Source organism: Neolamprologus multifasciatus, chromosome 2, assembly GCF_963576455.1.
Source record: "Neolamprologus multifasciatus chromosome 2, fNeoMul1.2, whole genome shotgun sequence".
In the NCBI taxonomy this organism is placed as follows: Eukaryota; Metazoa; Chordata; class Actinopteri; order Cichliformes; family Cichlidae; genus Neolamprologus; species Neolamprologus multifasciatus.
Genome location: NC_140440.1, coordinates 32334017 through 32351983, shown reverse-complemented (window position 1 = coordinate 32351983; position 17967 = coordinate 32334017). Strand labels below are relative to the sequence as shown.

The 17967-nt window shown below is 39.5% G+C and overlaps 2 protein-coding genes across 13 annotated transcripts in view; one reads left to right on the top strand and one right to left on the bottom strand.

Annotated features, from left to right (window-relative positions):
- Positions 1-13957, top strand: part of dlg3 (discs, large homolog 3 (Drosophila)) — a 95520-nt gene extending 81563 nt beyond the window's left edge. For 4 of the 9 annotated variants that reach the window (XM_085135912.1, XM_085135922.1, XM_085135932.1 and 1 more), the window contains 6 exons: positions 1473-1514; positions 1724-1774; positions 1857-2218; positions 2337-2446; positions 2533-2624; positions 2990-13957. In XM_085135912.1, the coding sequence (XP_084992038.1) occupies positions 1473-1514; positions 1724-1774; positions 1857-2218; positions 2337-2446; positions 2533-2624; positions 2990-3096 (764 nt within the window). In that variant the 3' untranslated portion in view covers positions 3097-13957. Of the gene's footprint in view, positions 1-663; positions 710-1472; positions 1515-1723; positions 1775-1856; positions 2219-2336; positions 2447-2532; positions 2625-2989 lie in introns of all 9 variants that reach the window. The other 5 variants (XM_085135978.1, XM_085135953.1, XM_085135942.1 and 2 more) reach the window with 2 other exon arrangements.
- On the bottom strand, positions 677-17619 carry tex11 (testis expressed 11). 4 transcript variants are annotated; one of them, XM_085135888.1, is made up of 29 exons: positions 17261-17619; positions 16037-16149; positions 15656-15740; positions 15092-15171; positions 14928-15008; positions 14699-14818; positions 14391-14471; positions 14182-14267; positions 14048-14105; positions 13861-13956; positions 13694-13775; positions 13371-13449; positions 13089-13240; positions 12834-12919; positions 12397-12534; positions 12139-12241; positions 11886-12010; positions 11247-11332; positions 10550-10603; positions 10400-10470; positions 10211-10288; positions 10029-10099; positions 8746-8859; positions 8482-8548; positions 8156-8305; positions 7939-8047; positions 7717-7837; positions 6962-7129; positions 677-785 (listed from the first exon to the last, which is right to left on the bottom strand). In XM_085135888.1, the coding sequence occupies exons 1-29, from the start codon at positions 17286-17288 to the stop codon at positions 753-755; spliced, it is 2715 nt and encodes a 904-aa protein (XP_084992014.1). In that variant the 5' UTR covers positions 17289-17619; the 3' UTR covers positions 677-752. The 4 variants fall into 4 exon arrangements, with proteins under 4 accessions (XP_084992014.1, XP_084991999.1, XP_084992005.1 ...); XM_085135873.1 differs by lacking the exon at positions 677-785 and adding an exon at positions 2912-6614 and having other exon boundaries at positions 17261-17617; XM_085135879.1 differs by lacking the exon at positions 677-785 and adding an exon at positions 2912-6614 and having other exon boundaries at positions 10400-10440; positions 17261-17616.
- Between the last annotated feature and the right edge of the window lie 348 nt (positions 17620-17967).

Below are 17967 nucleotides of genomic sequence, written 5' to 3'. Positions count from 1 at the left end.
TGTGATTGGGGTGTGCGGTGGTAGTGGCGGGGGAAGGGTGTTGTTTTCATCCTCTTTCCCCTTCATGCTTCAATTCTGTTTCTCAACTTTCATCTTTCCGCTCACCTCCAGGGATGGTTTGTGCGACGGCATCACTCTCATCCCTTTTCTCACTGTCCCAGAGAGATGCCCCACACGCCACGAGCCAGCACCACTGAGCTGGAGATGTGGGCTTCTCTCTGGTGTGTCTGTCTGTGGGCTCCGGAGGAGTGTTCCAACTGTGTGTGTGCTGCCAGCTGGGTGTGTTCTCGGCTGTATTAACACACACGCCTTCTAATGCTGTGATGCTACTCCTTGTATATAAGGCCTGATCAATTTCCCAGTCAGTCACTGACCCACAACAGGAAGAATCTCATTAACCGGACCGAAGCTTTTACACTTAACAGGTCAAAATCCCATTTTAATGGGATTGGGCTTGTGTAATTGAAAGGCCGTGGCTTACTATGAACAAAGTGGAGCTCAGGCTAAATGAGAACCACAGCGCCGTGTGTCAGTGGGCCTGGCGAGCACTACACAGCACTCCTCTCTCTCTTTCACTCTCCCTGCCCCAACTCTCACTAACCTCTTCTTCTTCCTGTCTGCTTTCTTCTCTTGGTTTCTGCTCTCACCTGTCGGGACACCTAGGACTTCCCAGGGTTAAGCGATGACTTTTATGGATCAAAGAGTTTGAGTAAGTGTGCGGTTGTACTGTGTCAAGCAGCTGTCCCCTGAGCTCAGAGAAAAATGCTTTGTCTCCACAGGCCCAGCTGGGAATGCAAAAAAAGAAAAGAAATTTAGAGTGACACACACAAACTTATCTGTGTGCTCACAGAAAACAACACACTCACACATCTACTCTATTCACAGTGTGGATATTTATTTTAAATAAAAAGCATTCCCAAGAGAGGCTGGGTGAACATTACACTTATTTTGAATGTCTCACAACATTTTTCTACATGTTTAGTAGAGTTTTGTCATACAAGGTCACACAGAGCTACAATACATCACCAGAGCAGGGTGTTGCTTTATTCCCCAAAGTCAGCCAGCTCCTGCCTCCCTTCTCTCTACAGTGTAGCGCCGTATGTTTTCAGCCTTTTCTATGCTATGAAATCAGCTGCCACCGGCACAGATCTAGCAATAGGAAACACTGGCCTGGGGATTGTGGGTCATTTGGGATGTTGTCACAGGAAGCACTTAATTTCCTATTGCTTGCACCTAAAACCACTTCCCAAATACTGCCAGAGCATGGCTGCTGCACCAAACCAAACTTCTGCTTTCGTTATTCCCCTTTTTCTTATGTGGCCTAGTTGCTGAGAAACAGAGTGCTTTTCTTTTTCCCCTTTTTGTCCTTTGAGGCAGGTGAAACTAAATTTCACCCATAGGAAGAGAATTGACTTGAATGCCACTGTGGTTATGATTTTGTAAAATGATCTGAAACTCTCTTGCTTTTGCAGAATGCCTGACATCCAACACAAGTGACAGCGAAAGTAGTTCGAGTGAGTCACCTTTAATTTCTCATGGTCTCTCTGGTTTCTTTTACTCTGCCCACATAGATGAATAACACGGTAGATGTCCTTAAATGTACGTGTGAAATGATATCTGCAACCTAATATTTCATTTTGGAGTTTTATCAGCTGTGGCAGTTTTATGTAATTCCTTCAGACAGGATGTAAAATTTCATTTTTTAAAATTTTTGTTGTTACAGAGGGTCAGGAGGACACAATTCTTTCTTATGAGCCAGTCATTCGACAGGAAAGTAAGTGAAATCTCTTCTCCACAATCTGTCATTGCTGTAGATTTTTACATTTATCCTCACTTGCCTTCTGTTTCTGATTCAGTCCACTACACAAGACCTGTGATAATTTTGGGCCCAATGAAGGACAGAATAAACGATGACCTCATCTCTGAGTTCCCCCACAAGTTTGGCTCATGTGTACCACGTGAGTTGACAACACTCGACACCTCTACACGGTACGCTAAACAAAATGGCAGCAACAAAAATAAACTTGTTCCATTCACTTCTGCAGATACAACTCGTCCTAGGCGAGAGAACGAGATTGACGGCCAGGACTACCACTTTGTGGGCTCGAGAGAGCAAATGGAGAAGGATATCCAGGATAATAAGTTTATTGAAGCGGGCCAGTTCAACGAGAACCTCTATGGGACAAGCATCTTGTCTGTCAGAACTGTGGCTGAGAGGGTAGGCATCGAGCATTTCTCTGTGAGCTCGGGTTACCAGATTGGGTGGCCTGTTAAATCAGAAAGCATAAAATTTTCACCACTATGAGTATTTTAAAGTATTCTCTACTTGCCTACAGGGGAAACACTGCATTCTGGATGTTTCTGGGAATGCCATAAAACGACTGCAGCAAGCACAACTTTATCCGATTGCCATCTTTATCAAACCAAAATCCATTGAAGCCCTAATGTAAGTCGAAGCTTTTATACATACTGTCATCAAGATCACAGCTGGTCTGTGTCCGTCATACTAACCGTAACTACTGTCACTTTCAGGGAGATGAATAAGAGGCAGACGTATGAGCAGGCCAATAAAGTCTTTGACAAGGCAGTTAAACTGGAGCAAGACTTTGGGGAGTATTTCACAGGTCAGTCTCATTGCCAACCAAAAATATTTGTACTTACAATTTGGGATATAGGTTTTGATTTTTTTTTTCTCAGTGATCTGGTTATTTATTGTCATTGAAGTCTAAAGTCAGTGAATTCTGTGGTTGTATGTAAGTCTATAGGAAATTGACCTCAGTGAATAATCTCAATCCATGATTTTAAGTTTTATTTACGACCTGATGGTGTGTGTTTGTTTATGATTTGGCTTTTTGGCTTCATAAAACAACTGAATTGATTGATCAACAGAAGAATTTCTTGATTAGGTTACTTTTTGGGGGGTGGGGGGGGGACTCTAGTTCTGATGCAACCAAATAACACACCTCTCTCCCTTTGTGTTTGCCTTCAGCTATTGTACAGGGTGACTCACTAGAGGAGATCTACAACAAAATCAAGCTAATCATCGAGGAGCAGTCTGGGCCCTACATCTGGATCCCCTCCTCAGAGAAACTCTGAGCTTCCTGCCGTCCTCTCTGCATCGGCACAGAGCTCCCCTCCTGCCTCCCAGAGACCCCACCCAAGCCCAAATAGCCCCTCTCCTCACCTCCTTTTTGCAGATATGTTTCATATCAAGTTTTAGTGTCATCATTATGTTACTCTCTAAATGAAAAAGAAGTCTTATCACCATTACTGTGACTGTGCACACCCCTGCATGAGTTTCTCAACAAATCCATTCAAGACTGGAAATGCCATTCCAAAGGAATTTGACAACCGAAAACAAAAGGGAAAAGGAATACATCCTTTTGTGAACTGGGACTGACTGAAGATCAGAAGGTTTTGCAGAAATCTGGAGAGGAGTTGGGATTCAAAAAGAAGTTTCAGGGGATCAGAGACAAATCATACCAAGTTGGAACACTTTGTAAATGTTCATCAAATCACATTATAAAAGACACGCAAGACAAGAAGTTGAAGACCAATAAAGGGTTTTTTCTTTTTTTTCTAAAAAAGACTGGATAAATCGAGCCCTGCTGATGGTACTGTTCAAGGAGTCGTCTCTCTTGTTTATAATGACTGAGGAAATTAGTAGAGGAGCCTACAAACTGATCTATTTATCACAAACCAGCTTGCTGTTTGGTCATCTGCCAGTTGTCTGTGCTGCAGCCGATAAAGACATCTTGGGAGGCAGATCAAGAGGAAGAAGTGCGTTGTGAATCTCTACATTTATATTATGAAATCACAAAATAAATGATGAAATCCTACTGAGATTTTACTACATATTAAAAACTACACATTTTACACTTCACTAGAATTGTCAATTTGGAGGGCTGTTAGTTCCTTTTTTGTTTTGTTTTTTTTATTTTTTCTTGTGGGATTTTTTTTTTTTTTTTTTTTTTTGCTTGTGGTTTTTAGCTGCTCTGTGTAAAGGACGGGGGTAGAGAAGTGTAACTGGGCTCTCTGCAAAACACCAAACTGCCTTACATCAAATACAAATTCTGTTTTGTGACTACCTGTTGTCTGTGAGGGAGGCTGAACACAATTGATGAGGAAAATCTTTCCTATTTGTGACCTCCAACTGTCAGGAGGCCTGACTTGAGTGCAATAGATTAAGAAAAGAAGAAGAAGAAAAAATTGCCTCTGATGGCACTTTCCCTCCCCTGTATTTCAACCCTCTTCCTTTATAATTAAAGAAGAATTTGGCCAATGGATTGCAATTTGGATAACCAGAGCCTCCCAACTCATGTTGAGCAGCAGATCACCCTATTACACTCTCTGCCTTCCCAGAGGATTCTCTTCTGATTGGTCACACGGTACTGTCGTATCTGCCGCCATGATGGTGGCCTTAAAACGGGTAGAACAAGACAATAATTGTATTGGATGTCCTAAATATTAGAGTAACTATAACCTGTTTTCGAATTTTCCCCCCCCCCACCTCCCCCGTCCACCAACCAAAAACACTAAAGTTGGGTTTGAGAAAACCTACACTTTGTGCATCTATAAATCGATGAATTCTTAATCTATTGTTAGCAGGTGCTGAAGCACTGTGTTGAGCTCTTGGCACGTCTGGGGGTGAGCTTGGCCAGCTCAGGAATCTTAACATACAGATACCATTTCCCCGTGACTGAACAGCCACGTTTGGGCGAGTTGTCAAATGTGAACAAACTACTCAAAGGCACTGTCGCTTAGTTAAAGCGGTTTCCAAGCGGACAGTGTAATCGGGCTGTACTGTCTTCTTTTTTCTGCAAGGCTGGGAGCTTGTTCAAGGCCATCAGTTTGGTAACCTTTGAGTTTGCTTTGTGGCGTCACCAGGATTGAAATGACCTGCACCATCCTTCCATGCATATCTTGGCACTATATGTTAATGTGTGCATGTGAGAGAGCACGTCTGGAGGAGGAGTGCTGTGGCCCTTGACCCTGTGAACGCTTTTGCTTTCTTCCTCAGCTTTTTTTTTTTTTTTGGAAGAGTGCAAAGGGATATACTTCTTTTTTCTCCTCAGAGAGCCAGACCCAAACAAGAAGTGTTAACCTAGACCCCTGGGTCCCTTGCTCTCTCCCACCCACAGAGCACCTGTACCTGCAGGCATTTTCTGAACAGGTGTGCCCACCTGCCAGGCACCACTGCTAAACCAGCTGTCATTACCTGTGTCAAAACCAGAGTTCAGGGAATTACCGAAGGGAACAGAGCCATTTATAAACTGCTTGCAGACTGTTTCAAAGGGTGTGGTAGCTGTACGATGTAAATAAGCCCCCAGCAGATCCCCCTCACCTGTGCTTCATGCATGTGTGAATCAAACTGGGACAAACATGTTTTATAGACCACAAATGTCAGGTAAGTAAAGTTTGAGCTACTCTTGAGATATAATTTCCATACAAATGTGCTGTATTGTTGGTATTTCTCTTCAAATGCCTATTGGAACACTAACTAGTCAGTTGGGAATTCCGTTCCCTCAAGTAGGGCCTGTCTACATGTGATTTCTTGTGGAACGTGTCTGGGTGTATAGATTTTAAAAAAAACAATATATTGTAAAATAAAGTGATGCAGGCAGAAACCTACACAATATCACAGGAAGCAGGAGCATTGATCAGTACATTATTAGAGGTTTAGAATTGGTCCACTCTGGCGTTTAGTTGAAATACAGCTGACTGTTAACAATGTGTGTGGTATTCATACCTCAGTCAGCCATGTCAAAGCCCAAAGAACTTGATTTCATTTTACACTTTTCCATTGAGGTTGTGATAAGATGGAACCTGAATGCCTCTGTGTGTGTATAATTGACGAGGGTCTTTGTTCTGATGAGAGAAATGACGACATATATACTTTTATTTTTTTGGGTGGGGGGTCAGGGTTCTTGTTTGTACTTTTGGGTGATGATATGTTTATGTTATAGCACATCTGTGCAGTAAGTGCTTGCAAACATGAACCCTTTGATTGTACAGTAGTTTCCTTCCTGTCACTGCAGGTAGTACAGCCTATCAGGACACTTGGCCTCATGGTCTTCCCTGTCCTAGTCATGAGGGAACACAGTCCTGCAACTTTTGTTTGGGATTTATTTTGGGACTTGACAAGAGTTTATTTGTTTGAAAATAAAATATGTGACTCAGATATGATTTTAATGTGCCTTTTATTCTACTTTGGGATACAGATTGGCTTTAAAAACAACTACTGCAGTGGTAGATTTTTTATTTTATTTATTTTTTAGTTTCTGTCGGAAAAGTATAAATGGATAGGAACTTAGAACAAATGTTCAGGTAAAAATCAGACCAGAAATGAATGTACTAGTCTACCAGAATACGCCACAGTTACAATAATTTAAAATAACATACCAAACTGGAATTTCTGGTAAATGTTTCTCATAACATTGAGAACGTTAGGGTGTTGAAAACTGAACTGAATAAACGTAGGTAGGTTTCCCCGAAGAACAGGCGTGCACCAGGCTCCCGACAGCTGACCTATACCTGTTTGTCTATTCTTTCATGCTGACATTTTTCTTTGCTTTGTCCAATCTGTCCAGGATTTTGCTGTAGAGACCAGACATCTGTGGGTACATAAATAACAGCTGTATAACTAAGCTTTTTATACCTCTAGCAGTACAATGGAGCAGTTACTTTCATTGCTGTGTCCCAGTTTAACCTTATGAGACTGTATTTTATTGCCATACTTTTCTCTTGACAAAGCTGCAATACTTAAAGGATCACCTTTGGTGAAGTTCCTTGAGCTAACTTCAAAATTATAATTGGTGTATTTTGATGAGCAACCCTGGAGTTGTACAATGACATGTAGATTTAATTCTGCCAAAATCTGTATTTAACAAAGCAGCAGGATGATTTAAGCTACTATCAACCCAGTGTTTTATCCTTTTCCTTCTCTCCACCAGTCCTCTACCTGTGTCTCATAGCTCTCCTGTAGAGATCCCAGGTGGCGGACGAAGCTCATGGCCAGGCCACACCACTTCTCCGCTTCGGGGTATTGAGCCAAGCTGTACAGCAAAATCCCAGTGTTCCAAGCCTGAGTCAGCAACCACAAGGTCTCCATCTCTGGGAAGTCGTCCGGCTACAGAGAAGAGCAGGAAGATGTTCAAAAGGCCACCTGGGTTACTGTCTTGTACAAATCATTTTCAGTGGGTTGAGGCAGCAAATGCCAAGTAAACTTTCATCAAATCCTGTCCATTTGTATATTAACATTTACTTATGCTTGTAAGTCATAAAAACAGAGCATGAAACAAACTCAGTGGAAACGGTTCATTCATATTTCACAACACTTTAATCTTGTCCATTTACTTTGATCCAAAGAATTCCACAGCTTTCAAGTAATAACTCAATATGAAAGGGGAAATGTGCGCTGCCTCTAAAGCTGCATAATGTCTCAATAATTTCATGTCTCTTTCAGAGCTGTAGCTCACCGGCAGTGTGACAACTTGTACAGCGCATTAACATTCAAATTGGCAGGAAGGGGTGGTGAATGGAAGCATCTGCTAATTGGAGTGCGGCTGAAAGCCCATTGATAAAAAGAGGCTTCTAGAACAGCAGGCAAGCATGGAGTGGAAAAGAGGGGGTGAATTATATAGCAAGAGCATTCCTGTTGGAGGGAACAGGAGGTGGGAGCCGAGGGATGTCGGTGTGTGATTGGTGCTGACTCACTGCGGCTGCAATGATGGACAGGGCCTCCTCGTAGTAGTTCCACACCTCCTCGAGCACATGGGCCTCCACCTCTGACACGCCACTTGGGAGGGACAGCTTGATAAGGCTGTGAACACACTTGCTAAGATGAGGACACAGAAAAACAGTCAATAACCTATTCATTCAAAATCTAAAAACAAAAAAAGCTCATTAATGAAATGCTAAAGGTAGTGATGGGTGTGCCTGCAGTGCGCCAGGTCAGCCTGTGGTTGTTTCTTGTGCAGAAAAAGAGCAACCCTCAAGGCCTTCTTGCACAGCAGAGGGAAATAGGCTGGAGGCTCCATTGCCAAGGCTACATAAAGGAAAGACAATAAGAGCATAGAGTGAATACTGAAAACACTCATGTGTTTCTTTAGGTCTTTCAGCACAGACATGATTAATAATAGAGGGTCTTTTTAACCTGCCATGGTCTCTAACATTTTGGGTTCAACATTTTCAAGCTCCAACACAGACTCCAGTATTGCCTCAACTATGGGATCATTCAGTTTAGCACGAGCTTCAAACTCATACAGCAGTAGTAGAGAGTCTGTCGGGTCCATTGGAAAGCTTCCTGTAAATTGAGAATACATTTTTATAGCTCAATTTCACTTCATGAAGTAGACTTAAAAAATGATGTCAGCTTTTTAATAACATATAACTTTAACTCTCCTTTTCTGTGTTTTAAATAGTTTACACTTTGCAAATAAAAATTGCTTTTAGTTTGAATAGTGTAGCTGCTAAATGCACCTGATGCTTTCAGGGTTTTCCACACCTCTGAACAGATCTGAATGTGCTCCAGAGTCTGAGTGAACTCCTGGAACCAGACAAACATGCAAAGCTTTCTGGATTAATTATCGCCACCTAGTGTTCAGTAGGGGGATTCAAATTAAACACCTACGCTAGCACCAATGATGTTGTTAGTCACCTCTCCTCTCCACTGGTCTTGGTAAATTTCCATCCATGTGGAGTGAGAGTGTGCTAAATGTAGGAGATGGGCAGTGGGTGGCACACCTGGGTAGGGTGAGAAGACTTCCTGCCGAGCTCCAAAGAAGCAGCAGCAGCCATTAGCAGACATGTCCTCTGGCCCATGAGGAGAGTGCGATCAGGTGGGCACAGCTGGGAGAACTATAGGTTCATGTAGAAACACACATGTAGCCTTAATATTTAGTTATTCTTTTATTTAAAAAAGCTGTCATTGAGATCAAGTTCTCTTTTTCAAGAGTTTGAGACTGACAGGTAGGCACAAAGTACAGATAGACAAATAGAACTTTTAAAAATCTTCCAGTAACGTCATAATCTGTGGGCTTATATTTTTGTAGTTCGTTTCGTTTGTAGGCAGCAAAGTATATGGACTCAGTTTTTCCAGTTTGAATAAGAACACAGCACAGCCACTGTCAGAATAGACATTTAAGCACGTATGACAAAGGAACTAACACATGATACGCTACATGGACAAAGGTATTAGGCTACACCTCTTATTCACTGAATTCAATAAAGCTATGGGATTATTTTTTGAGGTTGACCTGGACCTCCTAGCAGCAGTGAAGGGAAATCTTAATGCTTCTGCTTACAAAGACATTTTTGACAATTCTGCACTTCCAAATCTATGGGAAGAGGTTGGAAAAGACCCTTTTCTCTTCCAACATCACTATTCCCAAAAGAACAAAGCCAGGTCCATTAACATGTGGCTGGATAATTTTTGGTGTGGTAGGTCTTAGCTGCCATCATCAAACACCTTTAGGACTGAAGTAAAATGGAGACTGTGATGTCCAGCATCAGTCGTAGTTAAATGGGCAGAAACTCCAACAGACACACTCCAACATTTGCAAAAACATTCCCAGAAGAGTGGAAGTTGCTATAGGTGCAAAGAGGGGACCAGTTGTCATAAAGCTCATGTAAGTGTAATGTGTAGGTGGGTCCATAGTTTTGTACATATAATGTAGGAAAGTATTTCTAAAATACTGTATTTAAATTCTGACTATGTTTAACCAAAAGTAAGTTGAATTTCTTATAAATAAGATCAAAATAATTGTATATGGGTACTTTTAGGCATCAGGGCATGTATGTAAATCAGACATGAGAAAATCGCTGGCAGAAATCAAACTTAATAGATCCAGATGTAATGGTATGTATTCCATTAAAGCTAAGGTTAAGGAACACATATTATTGTGAGTGTAAACTGATACGTTTCTGTTTATAAAGCAATGTTTATTCCTGTTCAGGTGTTCTTGATCTACACCCACAAAGAGCAGACATTGATTAATTCACCTGACAAAGCTAATAAGGACACTTGCCTGGTAAGAGAGCACAAAGAAATCTCTCATTTTGTCAGGGCTGCTCTCGCACTGCAAAGCCAAGTTCCAAGCTGTAACAAGGACACACATGAGCACACAGACAAAATGAAGGTGCTGCAAGATTTTAAGTGATAGCATACCACATTAGATTGAAGTGAAAAGAAGAGAAAGAATCTTAGCACCAATCTTTCTGAACCAGTTAGCTTCCTCTGTGCGTTGATCGACAGTCATGTGAGAGGGGTGTGAAATTGTCTGCAGAGCTGAAGTGACGGCAAAGAAAACATCCGAGGGTTATGACGCACAACACATGACACTGTAGTTGAGACACTTCCACTCACAATGCAATTAAACCCTCATGGATTTGCACTTACCCTTTTTTAGATGCGGCAGCAAGACATCCAGACTTACATCACTGCGTGGAATGAATGTAGGAAATGTAGATCTGTTTTTGTTTTTTCAGTTAAATCAGCATCAATTTGAAATATGAAAACATTTGGTATTTTTCCTCTTTCTCGCCTCACCTTATTTCATCACTCAATTTTTCTATTGTGGAGAGAACAAGCCGAACCAAACACCTAAAAAGATGAATGAAGAAATTGGTGTTGACCTCCTTTCTTTCACCTACTAACTGTATTATACAGAGACATACTTTCAGTGAAAATGTGAGGGAATATAGGTCAGTGGATCATAGAGGTGTGTGGAAAACTAAGAGACTAAATACAATCTCTGAGCCACCTCTACTAAATGTGTGACGCAGTACCATCATGACCCAATTCGAGATTTAAACATGAGTCATTATTTTCAGATCTCAAAAACCAAACGTGATATCCATTAGCAAAGTTAGGTGTTAGCATCAAATTTATACGTATCTAAGACTGCATCCAAATCAAGACAATAAGAAAGCAAGCACATAATTAAAAAAAATGCAATTATTCACAAGTGCAAGCTTTATTTTTATTTTTTTAAGTTACCATGAATATTAACTTGGGGTTTCAAATTATTAAAGTACAAAATTAAAATGTTATTTGTGCTCATGATGAGTGTATGTAACTGTATGTTTATTTAATAACAGCCTTATGTGTAAGGCTCTGTACTCAATCTGTTTTTGGCTACATACTGTCACATCATATCATTCATGTTAGATACTATTTTAATAAAAGGTGAGGTTAAAATGTTGCTTCTTTTTTTTTTTTAGGTTATACTTAAGTTTTCACACACCTCAGAGCAACCAGAACCTGTGCTTGATCTTTGGAGTGTTCACACAAAATCTCCAGTGCTTTCATGGCGGTTTCCTGTTGTCCATTCTGTCACAGAGTTAGAAACTTTCTCATCACCATTAATGCCACCCACCACCAATACTTATTGATACGCATCAGAATCACATAGTACACTAAAGAAATTTCAAGCTGATTTAATAACTGAAACTATTGATTATAATAGCTGGGGAAAGTTACTGTAGCACATCTATTTGTATAATAGTATAAAGTATGTAACTATTGAGGAAGGACTGCAGTATAAGTCGACACAAACAAGAGTTGAAAAATATTTAAGCTTTATCTTTGATCCCAGCTGGCTTGGACATTTTCCTGGAAAGGTTTAACATGCTCGATCATCTTCTCAGTGATGCTATTCTTCTCAGCCCCTTCTGCACAGGAACCAGTATGAGTTCAGTGACAAGGACATAATCCCTCATCAACTTCCCACTCACAAAAACTGCCAGTTTCTGTCCAAGCTGCAAATAGCACTGATGAGGCGCTATATCATCATAAGACCGGGAAATGTAATAATAACTCAATTAGACCTAAACTGAAGGACTGGTGTACAGAAACGAGCAATGAGTCCTGTGATAAATTCTACCTCCAAAGCAATCTGAGCAGCCAGACTCAGGAGATTGGAAGCAGCATCCTCCGATACCAGCAGTCTGTCCTCACAGGCTACAGGATTCTTGGACAGACGTCCCATTGCATGCAATGCACCTGAGGCTAGCAACAAAATAAATAAATCAGCCACATCATCAAAAATAATATGGTGAAAATATTGCTGTTATTATGGCAGCACTAGTATGATTTATAAAGAACCCCAGTCCCAGTAAGTAATCTTTTTTAGGTACCTTTCTCTGCCTCATTCTCCTGCACAGCCACCTTGTATACGCTAAACTGAGTAAAAATGTTGTCTGGATCACATCTCTGTGCTTCCTTAATTGCTTCTTTGGCCTTACAAAAATTAAGATTTTTGATACAGATGAAAACATATTTGCATGCAGTAACTGTAAAAAAAATATGCCAGGGACACCTTCAGTTGTCACTAGTGACATATAAATACTGGTGTTCTTAAAATTAACAACTACAGCAGCCTCAAGTTCTCTTACCTTTTCCAGTTGCTTAAGTTTTAGGAAGCAGGAAGCTCTGTTTCTTTGCAGTTTGGCTAAGTTGGGCTCCATTTGACCTCCCTTGAAGAGACTTAAGGAGTAGTTATACCACTGAAGAGCCTCAGAATAGCTTCCAGCCTGGAAACACAAAGTTAAACTTTTGTCCATGTGAAAAGTAAAGCTCTACACTGAACCTATGCTAAATAAACGACTTACTTACGTGGAAAGTCAGAAAACAAGAACTAACACTATAGGAAAACTTCTAACATACACATGCTGTTTTATAAGGACACATCAAACATTACCTAACAAGGGTTAGGTGGACCTTTTTGGGGCCACCTGCCTTTTTGTTGTGAAGCAACACTGCAGATTGTGAACATGCTTATAAGTATGCACGTCTGTATGGACTCTAAAATGCATTGTGAATAGATGTGTACCTCAAAGTACTTGGATGCTTTATCCCACAGCAAGACATGGAGACTTGTAAGAGCCTGTGGGGTCAGCTGTTTGCCTGTACAGTGGCCTATGTGGGTGTAAAAAAATTATCATACTAATACAGTAGCACATTTAAAGTACTATTCATTCTTTTTAATACTATACGCAGTGATAAATATATAGTATTTGTCATGCAATTTAATTTTTTTCTATCTTAATTTAGATTTATTATAGTACTGATAGCAAAAATAAAGTACCAGTAATAACATCCTCAATCTTCTGTTTGCCCAGCAGCTCTTTGCCTCTCTGCAGCAGCAGCTCAATGTGCAAGACAAGAGCAGCTCCCAGGTCAGGGGATGTCTCAAAGTGCTGACACACACTTTTCAAATACTCAAAAGCCAGCGCTTCTCTAGAAAAATAACAGACATATTCAGATCGATAAAACATGCCTGAGACTTAAAAAAAGATGCTTCTTTCTGTATTATATATTTCTACAAAAAACTAATGTGAATTATTACCATACAAACAAAGATTTTTACCTCTTTTCAGAGATTAATAGTTTCACTGTGCTTAGGCACAGCTCAAGAGAAACTTCTGATTCCAGCATCTCATTAAGTCCTGAAAATGAATTTTTAAAAATGCTTTTTAATGTGCATTTGTAACTCTGCTGAAGTCATCTACAGAGGCATATTAACTCTTTCCAAGGCTCTCAGTATAAGTATATATTGCTACTGTAGTCAGAACAGCTCTAAGAGAACACCTAACCCACAGTTTTATCACTTTGGAGACTAACAACCCAATGCAGCACCAATCAAATTCTGTCTAAATAACTCAATATGTTCTGGTTGTGGTATCAACTAACCTGCTCTGAAGTCACTGTCTGATGACTCACATCTCAGGAGTATTTTGATCTTTAAGTACAGTCCATATGTGCTGACGCATTCCTGTCAAATTACACAATTAGCTGAAGAGCTGAAGATTCCTCTGCTTATATAAATAACAATCTAAAAATGATTTCTAATGTTTCACCTTGTTTGCTAAGCTAACAGCGTTGACCGCCTTCTCTGCAAATTTCTCACAGTCCCACTCCAAATAAACAGTGGCGAGGAGCCGCAAAGCCTTGGCCTATTGTAGGGAAATTAACATCACTTTTATTACAATTGTAATTCTAAATGACAGTCATGTTTGTATGAAAGTTTATATTGTACTGTCTTACCAAAACTTCAGATCCAGGGCCATATTTCATATTCATTTTCCCGATATCATAGCTTTGACTGAAACGGAAACATTTCTCTTCGATTGCAACCTTTATCAACATTTTTCTTGGGAAACTGAACATTAGAATATTACCTCAACCAAAAAGCGGTGTCTTCATACTTCCTCACACTGTAAGCATCTATTCCAAAGTTGTAGCACATTAGGGAGAGGTACGCAGTCTGTATTGAGAAAGTATAATCACAGTTAACATCTCCCACACATCCCATAACAATATGTAGTGTAAAAGTGAAAAATCAATATATAGTGTTGTTATAATAGCAACAGATGGCCTTTTTTCTTACATCCTTTGGTAGTCGCAGCAACATGTCTTTACAACGCTGAATGTAGGCCACAGCCTCTTTGTTATTGCCTTGAGTTATGGCCTGTAAAGGAGAACAGATCTGAACTTATAATTAAATGTCAGCAAACAATATAATACTCCCTATTAGCTGTCAGAAATTTACCCCTCTCATTGTTTCTCAGTTCACATTTTAGCTGTCTCACACTTCACACTGCAAGTCTGTCAGAATGGCACTTCCTAAGCTGCCAAATATCACAAGAACAAATATTCACATCGAAGGTGTCGAACATCACATGCGCTACAGCTCACCGATTCTGCTTGGTATGAGAGAATTCGAAGTAGATCCTTCTCCACATCCTCCTTGGATGAACTGATGCTAGCTGTGCCATTGCCTCTGGACATCAGTTGGCTGTAGAGGATTTCAAGGCTCTGGGGATATTAGATTCTGAGTCATTTCTAAAAACATGGTATTTGTGTTTGCTTCAAAACCTACACAGAATTAAGAGACTATCCGTATGAGTGTCATTTTCTTCTTCACCTTGACAGCAAGGCTTAAGTATTTATCTGCCATCTGGGGATTTTTGCAGTCCAGCCAGGTTCTCCCTGTTTTGCTGGCCATCTGTAAAGATTAGACACTGACAAACATGCCTTGTCCTCCTGAAACATTGGGCACTCACAGAGGCTGCCTTCAGTACTGCTTACCAGAATCTGCTTGCGAATGGTGCCCTCTGTTGGGTTCTCAGGCTCACAGCAGTACAACAGACTGCATGCAACATGACGCACTGTAAGCATAGTGAGATTATTTGAATGTGAGGAGAGAAGATCCCAAAATACTACCACTGTAATAAAGCATAGAAAAATGCACAGTGGAACACAATCAGTCTTGGACTGGCCTCCTCAGAGTCCAGACCTCAATATTATTAAAGTCAGAATGGGATCAAAGTGGGATCATCTTGACAGAGAACTGAAAAAAGGCAGCCAACTTCCAAAGAAGAGCTTTAAATCTCCTTCAACAAGCCTGGAGAACTATTCCTGAAGACTACTTAAAGAAATTACAAGAAACCTTTAAAATTTAGGATGGGTTGAACAATAAAGGTGCTCATACCAAATATTAACTTTGAAACTTATTAGAATAATACAGACCATGTTTTTGTCTTATATATTTCCATGCACATTTGTATGTTTAAATGCATTTCTGTATATATTTCCTATTTTCCTAGCAAAATACGAAAAATAAGGGGTGGAACAATACAAATACAAATTTACCTTGGGCTTTTTGAATTGTACTTATTGTGACACCCAAATTCTTAGTAACTCCCCAGTTCCACAGCTTGATGGCACACTCCTCCAGCTGTAAACAAGACAACAACAAAAAATTATGCCAGCTTCTTGTATATGAGTATTAACAATATTACATTAAATTAAAGTCTTTAAACTTCATGGAACCATTGCAACAGTCATATAACTTGTAGTAGGTTAGATTAATTCAGCAACAAGAATATTAGCGGTATAAAAAAATTCTTCCATAAGTATTTGTTAATTCTTCATTTTATTTTATTTTTGGGGGTGTTTTATAGTTATACTATAACTTTACATCACTACTGACTTGTGGTGTATAGTTAAACAAGTTGGCATGTTTTTGTCTACCTGCGGATCTGGTATTTTGGGCATAGCCTCAAGTCCAGGAACTTCAGAGAAGAGCTTCTCTATCACTTCATCATAATCTGTTAGCTGCTTTTGCAGCAGGAGCTCAGTGAGACCTGTGTATTAAAAAAAAGTCAACAAAGACAGACGTTGACAGGACACAAACAGGGTAACAGAGGACATGTTGTCTTCTGAAGTGGAAAGTGACATCTGATTTTTCATGCAATAAGAATATCCGAATTTTCTACACTATAAAAACCAGATACTGTTTGTGCAAGACAATAAAGTGTGTGACATGGAGAGCACCCCACTTTCTTATTCTTTTGTTTAAGTTAAAAATCTGTCTCAAAATCCAGTTTGACTACATTAATGTCCTTTCTCATTTCAAAAATAATTCAGATATTCTCTTGTGTCTTAATGTTAGGCTATTAGCACTGAAATATTAAGCCATTTATTAATAATTGTTCATCTTTTAAGGTAGAATATAATCTAAAATTAAGTATGAGTCATACATCCCAAATTAGGTTAATTAGTTGCCATTTTAAAAAAGTATTCATTTACATATTAGCAAGTTAGGGGGCGAGCTTGTTATAATAATGTAAAATATAACAATAATTCACTGTGGCTGGTGACCAAGATAACATGAGCAGTTTAGTGGATAACATGAACCCCAGTTTTATGCCTTTAATCATCTGTATTATCAGGCTGCACAAAATGTATAAAAAGTCTATAACAAAGCAGTTTCTTTAAAAATTCTAAGACCCTGTTTGAAATACACATAAGGTCTTCAAGTGCCCGTTTTTACCCATTGAATAAAGAGAATGTACTCTCCATTAAAAACTGCTTTAAAAGTTTCAAATTGTTACCCAGGTGTAGATTTGTACTTACAAATGTAGATGGCAGCCTGCTGGCTAACGTTTTCTTGTTATAGTCCCAACAGCAGTAAGTTTTAATAATACAACTTGCCTGTTTAGTTCCCTTTATCTTTTAGAAAAATAACTATTACTTCCATGCCCTGAGTAACATTTAGCTAATATACCAGAGGCACAAAACTGTTATTAGCTATTGGGCGTCCAGATAATAGACGCAACTTAACAATTTGTGAATTAGCTAGGTTGGAAGCTAAATTAACAACTAAGCTCCAGCTCCAGTTGGTACCCAATATGGTTTCGTAAAAGCACTTTAATAAATAAATAGGTGGGTCAAGAGAACGAGTCAGTTACTCACTTTTCACAGTTGAGGTAAGTTCCTCCATGTCTAACTTTTCGTGGAATAAAAATATCTGTTCAGGCTAGGTGCTAGCAGCTAGCTCCTCACTGAAATGTTGGCATTTGATTGACAGCTATCACAAAAGCCCGCGAAAAAGAGAGCGACGTTATCAAAACAACCGAAAAGAGCTACTACTCCAATAGAGGGAATTATTCTGCCTACCTTTAACTATTCCTAATACTAGCTTGATAATAATTGCAGGTGTGACAAAAATCAAATACTATTAAACAAAGGGATAAAGACAGTTTCTGTTGGTTACTGTTTTATCCCCATCTTCTATAGAAAGTTATTTGCTAAAGAATTAGAAGGGGCAAGGTCCTACAAGACCTACAGTTCATCTCAAAACTTTGCAATGGGGAGATTGGGACTACCTTCTTTTAGAGATTATTGTTTTGCAGCACAGATGAGTGCTATTGTACTTATGTAGCCCATCATAAAATACACATGGAAAAACACTAAAAAGAAAATACCTTCCATTCCCATACAGCCAATTGTATCACATAACAATTTACAAGGTTATATAAATATTAGGTGAAATTGACTCTTAAGGTATATAAAACTGTTATAAAAGAACATAAACTACAGCGAGACATTTATATTATAAAATCCTTGAGTTGTGATTTTATTGTGTGCATTCGGATTTCTATACAATATAATGAAAGAAG

What these genes read in the sequence shown, in the direction of transcription:
- tex11 (XM_085135873.1), bottom strand. Translation starts at nt 17,288, where the DNA reads ATGGAGGAACTTACCTCAACTGTGAAAA. An exon ending in ACTTAAGCCTTGCTGTCAAG is followed by an intron (nt 14,819 to 14,927) that starts GTGAAGAAGAAA and finishes TAATATCCCCAG; the next exon opens with AGCCTTGAAATCCTCTACAG. An exon ending in AGGAGAGCTATGAGACACAG is followed by an intron (nt 6,615 to 6,961) that starts GTAGAGGACTGG and finishes ATGTACCCACAG; the next exon opens with ATGTCTGGTCTCTACAGCAA.